Below are 15,855 nucleotides of genomic sequence, written 5' to 3'. Positions count from 1 at the left end.
TACGTATTTTTAATATTTTTGATATTAAGGGAACACCTAGAACAACATAACCCTGCCCACAGCTGGAGTTAAAACATTAAACACAAATGAAAAACGAGAGAATTGCAGTATGATCAACAGGCACTCCTTTTTGAAATGTTAACTTGCCATCCCCAAAGCATGCTTTTAGAGGGCTGTTATTGCAAAGCCCAGCTGGTATTGTCAGTGTGGTGAAATGGCAAGGGTCAGCTCAGGGTGCTAACTGAGTAGAATAGTTCAGGGCAGGAATATGACCTGTATTAGCCTGTAATAGGTACAAAATGTCTGTATATACATTTGTGAATTATGTAAGCTGCAGAGAAGGCATGTGGGAGGTGCATGCCTGAGAGAAAAGGAGAGAAACTGCGATGCTAGCCCATCTTTGCGAGCTGCTTTAAAATAACCTCCCTTCTTCACATCAAGCTGTCTGTTCGGTGTCACCATAATGACTCCACTCACCGGCCACCCAAATCTCGCATCTTCCTTCAGGTGTCACCCCAACGAGAAACCATTGCCCCTGGAAGCACCACTCCTTGAGAGCCCCGAGGGGAAGCCCCCTGAACCAAGCAGCCTTTGCACTAACGCTTCCACTCCCTGACCCACATACAGCACCTTTGCTCTTCTACAGGATGCTGCAATGCCTCTACACAGGCAGCAGGACGCAGGCTACCAAGCCTGCATAAAGAGAGAAACATATCTGGTGCTCAGCACAGCGTTCTTGGTAACTGCCTCCTGTTTATAAATGAAGAATTTAAACACATAAGACAGGATGATCATGTTTTCCTGGAAATTTTCCTGGTGTCTCCCTACAGTGTCAAGACAGAGTAGTTTGTTTTGATTGTAGAGATTCTTTCAGATTAAAGAAAAAAAGATGAAAGTCCCTGGCTTGTATGTCTGGTGTAGATCTTCATAGGCATTGCCAAGCAGAAGGCTAAGGTGGCAGACCCCACCCATGGGCACCAAGCGGCGTGTCCCCAGCTAGAGCAGGATCCTGGGGCTGAGCCATCCCTGTTCTCCAGCCCCCGTGGGCTTCCCACTACCTCCTCCCTTCCCATCCCTGGACATCTTCAGCATTCCTCAACACAAAGTGTCAAGGAAACAGAGAAATGGTCGTGCCTATTCCCAGCTCTCAGCTTCTCCAGTTGCTCCTTGACTTCTGCTGGGAATGATCCTCTGCTCTGCCATGATTTATGCATTTCCCTCAGCAGGGCAAGCTTCATTGGTAAAATATAGAAAATATAGAAATCCTTTGCATTATCTGTAGGGAAAACCATTTCTCCAAACCACAGCAGCATTCATTTCATATACACCCTCTTTATGTGCAATGTACAAATATTTTGAGGTCCCTTTCTAATATTTACCACTGACTTACCTGAAACACAGACCCCTCAGACACAAATATGATGCAAGCTGAATGGTGACACCATTTGAATCAATTAGCACCTATGAAGGAGGCAGGGGGACGAAAACAACCTCCTTGTCATTCATGGTAAATCTGTGCTCTAGGCATGTCTTTGAGAGGTTTTAGAATACCTTATAGGTTTTCCAGGAACCATGGGGTGCAGGGCACTCAAAATCATGTTTTTCAATGCCTAAAGGGAAGCAGAGCTCTTTTCAAAATTTGATAGTGATTGTGAGTGCCAATCAAATGAAAATCTGGACTTAGACTCTTCTGAGAATCTCATTTCATCTTTCTGTGCCTCTTTTTCCCCAAGTGTTAAACAGGGAAAAATATTTTATGAGTGTTGCAAGGATAAATATATGAATATTTGCTGAGTTACAGTGATGATAGAAGCTACAGAAGTAAATAGGATGAATATTACAAGGGAAAAAAATAAAAAGGTCTGTTTTTATCCATATGGTGTATTAATGACTGAGAACAGTGGAAGTTGGTCCAACTGAATTATTAAGCACACAAAAAAGTATATGACAAATGTTACCCTTTTGTCTGTTAATTATTTGCAATTGGATATTGTCACCATGTTTATATGTCCTGTATACGCTTGAATATTATTTGACAAATTATAGTACTAAGTCTGAAACAGAAATGACTACTGAACACAGTTACTTCATTACTCTTCCTAACATTACAGAGAAAAGATATTTTCTTAAATTGGTTAATAAACCACATGTGATCAGCAATCTGGCTTGCTTATAGATCACTGGGAGATGATGAAGCTTGTTTTCCATTGATATATCACTTATTTCTGAATGGAAAAAGCTGCTGAGACAACCTGCAGCTCAGACTACACACATATTACAAGGATTGGAGAGAAAGACCTTTAATTGTGCATGATACCTTTAAGAGAGAACTTTGTTGGAGGAAATATGAATAAAACACAATCTTTCACACAATTTGGTACAGCAACATTGAAATTGTACCTGGATAAACAACTGCCTTGGAATAAGCTTGCTCATCCATCATTCACTGTTAAATCTTAATAGTTGCTTATTTCAATTCTTTTGTGTTAAACATTTCTAAATTATAAATAACCATGCAAGTGTTGTAGTAATATATATTCTTCTAATAAAAAGGTAAGTACAGAAATAAATTATTAAAGTGATCTATTTAGATATTACCATACCTGATGTATCTGCGGAGTTGGAGCCACATTGACATATTTGAAGAGATATTGACAAGGAGTCCAGAGATAAATCATGCATCTATATTGCATAAATAGATTTTGTGTATGAGTTACAGAATTGTTGCAAAATTATCTTCACTCTAAAGCTTGATTTTTCTCCTTTTAAGGTCTTTGGCAAAATATCTCGACCTTAGTGAGAGTAAAATTATATCCTAAGTACATACATCACTGCTCTGTTCTCCCTGTGATCCAAGCACTGATCTGTGATTAACATTAAAGAGAGCAAGTCCAGCTGTAGGCATTTTCACGCCCTAAGCAAGCATCAAGTACAAGATTCCTCCTTGTCATGTCTCCTCTTTTTCTCTTTCATCTCTTTTTTTTTTTCTTTTTTGACTTAATTTGCTTGCAAGAAATTCTTTTGTGCCTTAAGGAGGGATAATTTTGTGATTAAGGCATTTGATGAAGATTCAGGTTCTATTTCCAGGCCTTCCACACAATAATTAACCTTGGTAGGTCACTTAGTACAGTGCCTTGCAGAACTACAATGCTAATAACAAAAACGGACCACAAACCACTCTCTGTTGCTGAGACAAACCAGCATTAAAGGGACAAAAGTCTGTGGCCACATCCAAACTGTTCCTTGGGAATGGTGTCTGGTCTCTGCTTGCCCATGTAGCATGTCCAGGCAGCATTTAGAAAAGTGTTGGTTGACCTGAGTCAAACCCCTGCCAGGGAGCATGCTGACAGTATAATGGCACAACATGGCTTTGTTTGTCTGTCTAATATCCAGCCCTCATTTCCCACCTGGTAAAACAGGGCTTCTCCTGTGTTTCAGACAACTCATGCAGCCCAAAAATAGAGGTGAAACCACAAGAGGAGGATTTCTTCCACCCTCTCATTGCTCAAGCAGGCTGGTAAAGGAGGGCAGGGCAGGTGGACTTCAGCCAGAGACTTTTGATCTGAAGGCCAAGTGCTGAGCACAGCAAAAGCTACCAGCAAGGAGATAGGAGATAGCACTGTGGCAGTGCTATAGCTGAAGGAATTGTAAGTAGAGTACAATCAACAAAAAATAAATAAATAAATGAATAAATAAATGGAGAGAAAAAAAAAAAAAACTTACTAAGGGAAATCTAGGAGCAGCTGAGCAGCTGAAGATACAGTGAATAATAATGCATAAGACTCTGAGTCCAGAAGAGAGAGAGGATGAAATAAGAGAGCATGAGAAAAATACCAAGTGTGGTCTCTGTCTTTGTAAAATATAAAACATTGTTGAGCAGTGGTCAACATCAGATATATCACCCCATGTGCCTGTGGTCTTTGTGCATGGCTGTCATAGTAGATGCTTAGTCTGCAATCATTTATGGAGTGTGGAATAAGGTGCTGTATGAGAGCACAAGACAAATATATTTCTTATCACCTGTGCTGTCCAGCATTCTCTTAACACTGCTCTTGAATGGTTTATTAATAAAGGTTTTGTAACAGCTCACTTCTCCTTTTGCCTTTTCTAATTACTTTCATCTCTTCTTTAGAGGTGCACCAGAAAGTCTTGCTGGCTTGTTCTTCACTGGCTTGTGGGACAGTGCTTCAACTTTGGCAATGGACCAGAAGGACTGAAGAGCACTTTTGCTCCCACCCATGTTTCTCAGAGTTGCTAAAACAAGACCAGCGAAGATGTTCACCAGACTCCAAGTCCTTGCGCTAGCTTTGTTTTCCAAAGGAGTTTTCCTTTCCCTAAGTGACCACAGCTTTGTAAGGAAGGAAATCAAGATAGAAGGAGACCTGGTCTTAGGTGGCTTATTCCCAATCAACGAAAAAGGCACCGGGATAGAAGAATGTGGGAGAATCAATGAAGACCGAGGCATACAGCGCTTGGAGGCCATGCTGTTTGCCATTGATGAAATCAACAGAGACAACTACTTGCTGCCAGGAATTAAGCTTGGAGTCCACATCTTGGACACGTGTTCCAGGGATACATATGCCTTAGAACAGTCTTTGGAGTTTGTCAGGGCATCTTTGACTAAAGTGGACGAAACAGAGTATATGTGCCCAGATGGCTCATACGCCATTCAAGAGAATTTACCTTTACTCATTGCAGGAGTCATAGGTGGTTCCTACAGCAGCGTCTCCATACAGGTAAGACCCAGTAGCCCTATCAGTTGAGAATCTTTTGTCTGCCATTCCTGTGAGAGAATTTCTGCTTATATAGGATGGACAAAAATCAAGTCTGAGATCAATCAGTTTACCCTAGGGTTCAATCTAGTGTATAATCCTTTACTGAATTTGTTTTAGTTTGATTTATTCTTTAAAACACTTTAAAGTGTTTTAACACTTTACATCTCTGTAACATCTCTGCCAGCTGCTCACTTCCTCTAGTCATGATGAATCCTGAGAGCATTTGAAGTTTCCACAAGTCTTAGTATTTATTTTGAACTTTGGATTTCATGAGACTTCTACAAACTCATGCTTAGATCTCTGCTTTCACATCAATAATAAATAATAACATCTATATTTCTGGGTATATGTATGCCTGTCATGCTATGTTTACATGCTATTTGTCATGTAAACAGTAGAGATTTAAAATGAAAGAAGAAATCTTTGTCTTACTTCCAGGGTGTAATAAAGCAAAAAAGGCACACTAGCCAGAAACTAGAATTACACTTGACCCAAGGGATTACAAGCATTTACCATCTAATTAAGCACACTGAAGTCAGTGAAAATTATTCTGCTGACTTCAACGAGCGAGGTCTCAAATATCGCATGCAGAAAATACTGTTTCTGAATGGATTCTAAATTTGCTCTCTTTCCTTTAGTTTTAATATACTGTTCGTACGAAGAAAGATTTTGCCAGGAAATGTTGCCTGTCAGAGTCCAGTGCAAGCACTGTCAGAAGTCCAGAACAGAAGGCAGATGCCCTCAGTATTTCTTGCTTTCTTCTTCTGGCACATTGTGCATAAGCATGGATTTGTTTCAACAGATCACTTTTTTTTTCTCTTTTTTGATATAGTGCATGTCTTGTCTATGTAGCCACATAAGGGAGCGAGCGGGCAAATGGTTACCCATACCACAGGAGAATAGCTTTGGCAGAGAAAATGCTCAGCCATCTCTCAGAGAAGTGGTTTTGTCCTACTATGGACCAGCTGGGGCGGCAGGGAAGTATCCATCAGAAGTTATGTGGATATGATCACTTTAAGTTCAAAGAACAAGTTCCAGGTCTGGAAAAGACATCTGAAGCAGAGAAATGATAGCTACAAAATCCTGAGTAACAAAGAGTGTTAAGGAAATCATTATTCATTGTGTCTTCCAGTCAGACAAAGGGTACATCAAGTGAAAGCAGCAAATGGTAGGCTATTGTGAATGCTAAAAATTAACCTACTTTAAGAAGCGACAGGGAAAAAACAGGACATTCTGTGTAGATACCACCCTTGGCTCATCAGTTCCCAGAAATGCAAGTATCTCAATGCTGGTAAAATATTTTGAGGAAGAAATATTATATGTTTGCCTGATCCCACTGGCAGTAATGACTTCACTGTACCTTTGGTCTGGCTGTTTGCAGTCAGCCTGTTTTTCAGTCCTCTCTAAATTCAAGCATGTCCAAAGGACATAAAGTAGCCTAAAAGGCATATCCATAGAAGTATTTACCATGGAGGGAACGGTACAAGCATTTCCTTCCCTCCCAGACACCCTGAGGCAGTCACACCATGCTCCTAAAATGTCCTAGGGCTTCTTCTACAACATCTGTCAGTCTGTCCCTTTGAAGCCAGTCTCTGACTGACACAAGATTAAATCCATATGTGAAGAGGCAGATTGGATGCAATACACATTGAATATATTATACATACCAATATCTCAAATTCCAAAAGCTTGGGGTTGGAGCAGCTGTCAGATGGAAATCAGAAGTCCTGATAAGAGATTCTCTCATTTTGTATGTGTGAAAAATGGCAATAAAACTGCATGCATATCTGTATATGCACCCAATTTTCAAAAATTATGAATAATGATGAAACAATAGGAATATCTGAGAGTACTCTATACATAGTTTCCCTTTAGTTGCCAATAGTTGTTCAAACATAAGATCTTTCTCACACAGCTCTTCAGAAAAAAAAAATAGGTTCACAAATCATGTCGTGTGTCATTGAGTCTATTTTCCATCTAGAAAAGAACTACTCAGTAGATTACTTCCCCTTGACATAGATTAGGTTAGCCGTTCTCCAGTCTCTCTCTTCTAGTTTTCCTCTAGATTTCAAATTATCTAGAAAATATTTAATAAAGACATTAATTCCTTCTGCTCATATAGCTAAGATAGATAGATGTAGCTTCTTTCTCAAATGAAAATCTCTTTCGAGAAAAAAGGGCACTGCCGGCTCAAGCCTGAAGACATAAGGACTTCAGAGCACTAAAACCAAACATTTTGGTGCCACACCAGAAGAAGAGGCTGTCAAATTTACAAAGACTGTCACCTGTACACTGTAGCTGCAGCAGCAGCTGGAATCCTTTCCCTGCTGAACGTGAGAGCACTTCGGTAGGTGCAGGTACGAGGCTGAGCACCCCCTGGGCCCCTGCTTCCAAACAGCCCTCGGGGTGCTGGGGGCTTTCCCATGGAGCCCTGACAAGTGTTTCTTTTTTGCCTGAGAGCTATAACCAGCATAAAGTCCACAGCACAGTTTCTCAGCCTTAAAATAAACCATGCTGAGCCCTTAAGACAAGAAATTATTTCTTCTTTTTTTTTTTTCTTTTTTTTCCTCCTATGAATTTGTCATTATATTTCAATACGTCCTCTTCACCTCCATTCACCTTCCCTCTCCAGATTTCTGTCCGGACAGCTGTCTGCCAAATCACCTCATGATGCTCCTGCTGTCAGATTTCTGCTTCTTTCATTATCCTTCCACCAAGGAAAAAAGAATTTGCTGGTAAATCAGCAACGAACACCTTCCCCACTGAGTCAGTGTGCACGATAGGCACTTTTTGCAGAGAGAAAAACAAGAGAATGCAGAATGCTTAATTATTTTCTGGTCAGACTAGGCTATTATCATTAATGACGATCTGGATAATTAGTTTTTAGATGGTGTGTTTAAATTAGCAGTGGGCCCAATCTGCACAGCATTTGATCCCTCAAAACCCAAGTCTAGATTCTCAGTCAGTGGAAAAGCTTATTTAAAAAGGTTTTTTCGTGATAAAAAATTCTGACCGGAACTGATTCTGGGATCAGAAGGTGAATTCTCCAAAGTTTGGAGGACTTTATTTTGGGATAGTGGTTTTCCAGCCAAGCCAGATTGTCCACTGTCTCCTAGTTTACAACACAAATGTCAAACATATTTCCCTTGGAGAAGTTTAATGACATTGTAAAAAGGATAAGAAAAAAGCATTGCTCATTTGCATAGAGGAGCACCTGCACAGATAATCCAAATGCCATGTTTAAAATACTCAGATCAGCTCTGTCAGGAATAAGCCTGTGTAAGCAGGAATATGACTATTCAAGTGCTGGATTTGTTCACCCATTATCTTCTCTGTTTCTGAAAACTAGACCCTAGAAAAAAAGATCTCTAGACGACAGTCATGGAAGGTTATTTCCAATTTAGAGCCTCATCCAGAAAAAATGCAGAGTACAAACCATTGTCCACATGACTTCTCTTGAATTCCTCTCTGTGTCTCAAGTAAACCATAGCAACAAACATTGGAGAAGGTTTAAAGTTACACTACTGCTATGACAAAAGCTAAGGTCTCTCTAAGTGAGTGACCATCTGGTGTGGAATTTGGAGTATGTACTCATTTACTGGCAATCTTTTCCTGGCTGTCATTTCTCTTTAGTCACACAAGTTGGCCAAGGGCTTGTTGAGCCTGAAAACTAACCACCTACATTTTCCGTTCTCCAGGAATTAACCATCTTCCATCCACAGAGCCTAAACAATAGCCTGTGATTTCCATGCCCACTGAAACAAATGGAAAATCCTCTTAGAAGGACTACATGCAAGAAGACGCTGTAACATAAGTGGTCCTGCCCCCCTGCAATAGGGATACCCCATAGAGAAATGGACAAGATACATGTGTGAGGGGCTGCCGGGGTTCACCAAGGCATAGAGCATAAGCACAGAGCATAAATGCCATTTGTGTTATACTGTGTAGAAGAGTTTTGCATTGAACTGTGCAACAGCCTCAGGTAATTTGGGGGTTTATAACATTAACCAGATCCTTACTGAAAGGTCCATTCTGTGAGATGGGCCATCTGCCACTAATATTTAGTTACATATGTTCTTTCTGACTTCTTGGTGTCTCCTTCAAGCTCCTTCTCCCTTTCATCTCAGTTCTTTACCTCCCTCCTCTACCCCCGAGCCAGGTCCTTGCTGTTTGTTCCTCTCTTTGTTTCTGTTCCACATTCAGAAACTGAGCATCCACTAGGCTGAGGTTTTCAAAGTGCCCAAACAGCATAGGACATGTGTTTCCTAAAGGCTTCAAAGAAATCTAGGTATACCTCCTCCTGGCTGGTTTCTTTGAAAATCTCAAGCTAACTGATGCTTTTGCAGTTTGGTTTGCTTGTTTGTTTGGGATTTTTTTTTCCTTCTCTGTGAGCATTTTCTCTTCTTGCCACATGGAAATGATATGATTCTACAGGGGTGGGTAGCCATCCCCTGAGCTCACAGGTAAGGAGAAGGGAGCCCTATCATGTTCCAAGTGAGAAAGGATGTAACTACAAGAGAAACTGTCCAAGAATAGGAACTAGCTAGGGACATCTTGGCACCACCTACACTCATTCTGTCCCTTCTGATGAGGACTTATGCAGCAGTTAATGAGTCTGAAACAACCGTATTTATCAATGATGGCTCTTTTAACTTCAAGAACTATTTCATGCTTTTAGAACCATCAACTGCAGTTTTATTCCTTTTTTTTCAAAGCCTGTCAGCAGGTGTAAACGTGGCATGGGTCACTCGTAGTCAGATTTAGGAAGTCTCAGAGTAGAAGTCTCACTCCCCATGCACAAAGCAAGGTCTTCTGCACAGGTCTCTTCTCAGTGTGCTGGCTTAGCTCTAAGCTTATACTTCGTTTCAACAATTAATGCTGCATGGAGGCAGAGTGCATATGTGGGAGCTCATTGTGCTGTCCCCTGCAGAAAAAACAACAACAACATTAAAAAGATTTCCAAACAATTCTGCTCTCAGAGTATGACATTTCTCTGCATGTCCTTTTTGGTTTAGTTTTGATTACACAGGATATGCATATAAAAAGAAATTGCTGGGTCCTACATAGAAATCCTAGATATCATTCTGTCAGAGTTCTCCCAACTTCTGGTGTTTCATTTCATAGATGCGAGTACTTCACTGTTCAAACAGTGCTTCTCTAGATGTGACAGCTATTGAGTCCTCTACAAATACTGAGCTACATTTTTCCATCTTTCTTGGCAAAATTTTCAGGAGAAGATCTAGGCTGAAAATACTGCTTTCTTCTCCCCTCTCCTGTTAATCAATTTAAATATACATATGTTTGGTATTTTTTTTTTCCTGAGTTATTTATTATTTGGAAGGACAACACAAACACAAATAAACAGCTCTCTTGATACCAAAAAAAGAGGAAGGTGATGAAAATTACTGCCTCAGTCCTGCAACGTGCCAGAAGATTACACAAAGTACAAGCTGGGCTGGCACTCCTAAATAAGTTCAGTGCTTCTGGCTTAGTTCCTGTCTACTGACCTCAGCAGGGTGAGCTCCCAGGCTGTTACGCTAAAGGAGATCACCACCTTGTCTGTCCTCTAACCAGTGCCGAAAATCTGTGTATCGAGTTGCACCTGCAATGTTTTTTTAGCTGCTGGGATCCCCTTCCTGGGTGTCATAGCCTGTTAGAGCATGTTGTGGTACAGTGTGCACTGCCCACACTTAGCACAAGGAAATAGGACTATGAAATGTTTTAGCAAGGCTTAAAAAGTTTTGATGTGGATGCGTCACACCATCCCCAAGGTGAGAGCCATATCTTTGAGCCTACTGAATCCCAAAAGGACAGGAAAAGTTATGGTAGAGGCCATGAACATTAACCTTTCCTTGCAGCAATTCAGGTATGGTGAGAAATGGGCTAATTCAGGTAATCCAGGAGGATATGAAGTGGGGACAAGTTTTAGTGATGGGACTTGGTAGGTCAGGCTGATAGTTGGACTCAATGATGTTGAAGGACTTTTCCAACCTAGATGTCTTTGATCTCTTCAGTACCATTCATATTTGTTGCTGACAGTGCAATCTGTCAGTGAGGCTTGCTGTGTACTTGGCTGTACCTACAGAAACACAACCAGTAGATAGATGGAAATTATTATTCCCTTTTGTACACATTAGATGATATCTGGAATACTATGACTAACTTTTGGTCCCTCAATAAAAGAAAGATTTAATAAATAAGGGAGGATGAGGGGAAGGAGAGTCTGAAGCACATACGCTACAAATTAAATAAATAAATAAATAAATAAATAAATAAATAAAAAGAGGGAGCTAGGTGTGTTTAGCCTGGAGAATAGAAGGCTTTTAGGGAACCTGATATCAGCCTTTATGTAAGTAAGGGTTGGTCCTCAAGAAAACAAAGCCTATTACTGAGTTTTACTGGGTCTTTACCGAGACGCGTGACAAGAAGATGGAAGAAAATGTTTATAAATGGAAAGAAGAGAGGTTCTAACTGGACATAAAATTTACAAGAGAGGAGCTAGGAGTATGGGGAGTGTATAAATGTATTTCTGTGTCCAGTTCTGGGCTCCCCAGTACAAAAAGACAGGGATCTCCTGGAAAGAGTCCAGCGGAGGGCCACAAAGATGATACTGGGCCTGGAGCATCTTCCCTATGAGGAGAGGCTGAGAGACCTGGGTCTGTTCTGCCTTGAGAAGAGAAGACTGAGAGGGGATCTCATCAATGTGTATAAATACCTGAGGTGTGGGAGACAGAGGGATTTGGCCAACCTCTTTTCAGTGGTCTGTGGGGACAGGACAAGGGGCAGTGGCCACAAAATGGAGCCCAGGAAGTTCCGCCCCAACATGCAAAAGAACTTCTTCACGGTGAGGGCGACAGAGCCCTGGGACAGGCTGCCCAGGGAGGTTGTGGAGTCTCCTTCTCTGGAGATATTCAAGGCTCGTCTGGATGCCTACCTGGGCAGCCTGCTCTAGGGAACCTGCTTTGGCAGGGGGGTTGGACCCAATGATCTCTCGAGGTCCCTTCCAACCCCTACAATTCTGTGGTTCTGTGATAAAGGCCAGTGTAGGCAGTTGACTAGAGAGAGGTACATGGTTTATTTTTGCACTAGGTTTATGCCCACCACTTATCATACAACCACTCTCCAGCCCATTCAGAAACAATGTTCCCCTCCTGCCTTTCTAGAATTGCACTTTCTGCTTTCATTTGGGTGATATATTTTTTGAAAAAAGGGAAAATTCAGATAAGATAAAAAATATTTACATTTTAATAAATGTTTTAGCTATAGTTTGACCTGCAACTGCCCAAAGAATAAATTAAAAATAAATAAAAATAATAAATAAATAAAATAAAATAAAATAAAATAAATAAAATAAAATAAAATAAATAAAAAAGCACTCTAATTACCATCATTTAGAAATTAGATGCAATGCATACTCGCAGCAGCACACATTTCTTCAAAGCAGGAGATCAGCTCATGGGTTACAGCAATGATCTAGCCATTAGCAAATCCTTGAGACATGGCTTTGCCATGCTCTCACTGTAGGAAACTGGGCCAGCAACTTATCCTCAGGAATACAAAGATTTCTTGGGGGGAAACCAAAGGCAGCAACTGAATCTCTGCTGTCTGTCTTTTAGGACAGATTGCAGCTTACTGGGACAGGGATTTCTCCAGTTTCTCAGTGGAGACAGTCCTCCTTTACCTCTCTCCCATTCTGCTCAGCAGCCTAATTTACTGTCTGTTCAAAACAACCACAGCAGTACTTCTCTGTCTCAAAGGAGTTCTGTGAAATTAGATTCATTAAGCCATGTTAAGTACCATGAGATTCTCACATGGAAAATGTTTCAGAAGTGCAGAGCACTGTGATGTAACAAGGGCACTCCTCTGTCCAACCAGTGTGCGATGCCCACTTGTGTATCGTGTCAAAGAAACCTTATCTGTTCTTACATTTATGAGATTTTTTTCTTTTTTCCAAAGTGTATTATGTATTCCTCAAACCTACACACATTCAAGCAGCCCATGTAGCAGCCTCTGGGCTGTTAAGACGATGGGGATTTTTAACCAGAAACAATGGAATAAATCTTATTACTGGGGAAAAAAAAAAAAAAAAAAAAAAAAAAAGTCCTACACAGGATAGGCAAAGTGCTTGATGAGATTCAACAAATCTTCAACAAATCAGAAGACAAACCAAGGTTTCTGATACACATGGATGTTACCTACCTGATGCCATCTATCATCAGGACTATGGAATGGCTGGAAGTACACTGGGAAAACAGATTCATGTGCTTGAGTGCTGTACCTAATTCACTGCCCCTTGCAGGCAGTTATCATGAAGCCATATTCAGCGCTGTAAACTACACTGACAGTTTACCATGATATAGATGTGGCTCCAACACAGCCTGTTCCTACCAAGGGACATGGATCCCACTGGACTTTCTGCCCTGCACATGTTGGGCAGTTCTTTATGACAGCTGGTTGAACAAACATATTTGCTTGGGAAGTGGATGCGTTAACATAGAAGAGCATCCATACTAATAAATCCAGCAGCATGATATCATAAAGTTTTCCCATCACTCTGGAAGCTGACTGTATCAGCATGCTTTGTTCACAGCAAACTGCACAAATCAGTTGCTTTAAGATTGCAGCTACAGAGATCCAACCTTATTTTCAAAGGTGCTAAGCACCTGCAAAACCCACCAGTTTTTCAACAGCAATATATATATTATACACATATATATAAAAGCTACTATTGCTTATTTAAATGCCAACGCATGCATTTCATGCACCATGGGTTGATTAAATTGCTGCCTGGAGGTTTGCCAAAATGGATTATTTCACTTAACAAAAGCTAGATGTGCACTGCAGTTCTGTAGCACGCAACCCGAGGCAACGTGGAGCTACAGGGTAGGTATGCCTGCAGTGGTTCAGGCTTAGTACAGGTAATTCTAGTTCATATTATGCTGTCCTGTACTACAACGATACTCTGCAGAATAGACATAGCCTTAGGCATCAGCTCTCCTCTGAACCTGTTGCCTCTGTCTTTATCTTGCTAGTCATTTTATCTGGGTCTGATTTTCAGAATCAGACGTTCAGATCAGCATGGAAATGGCTGGAAAGGTGGGACCGTTCTGGAACTGGCTGCGTCACCAAAAAACCTGTGACCAGGGCTCTTTTGAAAAATCAGTCCTTAAAATCAAAATGTTAAAATATTGCAGGGAAAAAAAAATATATCAAAATTTCCAGAGGAGTTTCTTGATTGCAATTAATACCAGATACAGCTTACCTGAGCTCCATCATCAGTTGTAGCTCTGGGTCACTATCCTCTGTGATTAATCAGGCTCTTTATTTTATTTATTTTTTATTTGGCTATGGAAGAACCTACTATCCAGACAGCCCTAAAGAGCATTGCAGCAAACAACATTGCATTAGGAAAGCTTACTTCTCCCTGTAGCACAGGAAGCAGAATTGCAAGCAGTATGCAGTGGCCCTGAAAGTATAATGACCTTCATGGCACACGGCCTCATATGAAATCAGGAAGTAGTTCTGTTTCCCTGTATTGGGGTAGTTTTGTTGTTTGAACTAAACTAAACTAACTAATAAATAAATAATAATAAATAAAAATAGAAAAACTGCTATATTTGTTAGGACTATCTTTTCAGGGGTGCTGAAGGCTTATACACACTAAATAACACTACTTTACGTAGAAAATTGAATTCTTTTTTAGACAAATCGGGGGAAAAACTGCAGAATGATATGTGTGCATATCCTTGTTATGGTCTAGCTCAAATAAAATAATTCCTGCTAGAATAAACTGAGACAAGAATAGCAATACCAGCCCACACAGTTCTGCAAGAAATGTTCTGGAATAGCTACACTGAGGACATTCTTATCACCAAATCAAAGTGCTCTTTTTGAGTTAGCAGATGTGAACATGTGAATATATGGATGCAATCAAAAGTTACAGAGCCACAGAGGCTGAATGATGCTCCCAGACCATCCATTGCACCCTGGTGACAAAACAAGACTCTCAGCCCAACCCATTGCTTTATGTCTGTTAGTTTAAATGACCACAATGAAAATCAAATCCCTCAGTTCCAGGAAAAAAAAAAAAAAAAAAAAAAAAAAAAAAAAAAAAAAAAAAGCAGTTTAATGCATGTTACCATTTGGCAGGGTGGTTAGGAATGTATCAGCTGTTTTCTGAAGGACAGTAACTTGTTCAGCCACAACATTTCCCAGCCATGTACCTACACCCTTAGGCAACACCACAGGGCATTATCCCAAGCTTCCCATCAGGACACACCATCCAAGCAGTATAGACAAGGCTTTACTTTCATTTAAACTAAAGCAAACTACTCCCAGATGTCTTTTTTACCAAGCATGGCTCAGCTCCCCACATACAGACATCTAGAGACCTAAGATGCCAGCTTCTTGCTGGTGTCCCAGAAGGACAGGAGGACGGAGTGTCCCTAGGTCCCATGTTTCAGACAGCCCAGGGGGTTGTGGAAGTCACTGGGCACATATGGAAAGGCAGCAGATGCTGGTCCAGACAGCACCAGGGTTCAGTGGGAGTCTAAGCCACAGCAAGAGTTTGGCTGGTTCAGTGTCTGCATTAAAGAAAAGACAAAATCTGACTCCATAAAATCCCAAGAGATATGGGTCACTGAAAAGCAATAAAATTATTTGGGTTGTTTTTACCATTGTCTATGTTGCTACTGACGCATTAGTCTTTAAAAATTGTCTTGTTTCATAAACTTCTTTCACAAAAAGAAAAGTCCTTTGCCTTTGAATTCTGTAGTCTGTGGTCAGGGAACTATTTGGGGGAAAAGTGAAAAATTAAATGATTGGGCAACTTTCAATGTTTCCTTTCAGAATCTCAAGTATACTGTTGCTTTTCAAATGATTTTGTCAGGCTGTACTCCAAAATTAGCTTTAAATTTAATTTACTGGACACAATTTCCATGCACCGAGAGCAGACCTCCAAAATCTTCCCTTTGTCATTTAAGAAGCAAATATAGAGAAAAAATGCCATAGCTTTTTTTCATTAATTTCCAGGGGCTTGAGTGCTATGAGAATAACAAAGTAGATTTGGGAATGGTTAAAC

General features: G+C 40.6%; 1 protein-coding gene across 3 annotated transcripts in view; it reads left to right on the top strand.

Annotated features, from left to right (window-relative positions):
• The window catches only part of GRM3 (glutamate metabotropic receptor 3), a 106,104-nt gene that overhangs the window by 56,690 nt on the left and 33,559 nt on the right, over window positions 1–15,855 (top strand). For all 3 annotated transcript variants that reach the window (XM_040548095.1, XM_040548084.1, XM_040548076.1), the window contains one exon: window positions 4,133–4,736. In XM_040548095.1, coding sequence (XP_040404029.1) covers window positions 4,239–4,736 — 498 coding nt within the window. In that variant the 5' untranslated portion in view covers window positions 4,133–4,238. The remainder of the gene's footprint in view (window positions 1–4,132; window positions 4,737–15,855) is intronic.

The sequence above is a fragment of the Cygnus olor genome, chromosome 1, assembly GCF_009769625.2.
Source record: "Cygnus olor isolate bCygOlo1 chromosome 1, bCygOlo1.pri.v2, whole genome shotgun sequence".
NCBI lineage: Eukaryota > Metazoa > Chordata > Aves > Anseriformes > Anatidae > Cygnus > Cygnus olor.
The sequence above is the reverse complement of the archived record's forward strand: the minus strand, read 5'-3'. Positions and strand labels throughout refer to the sequence as shown.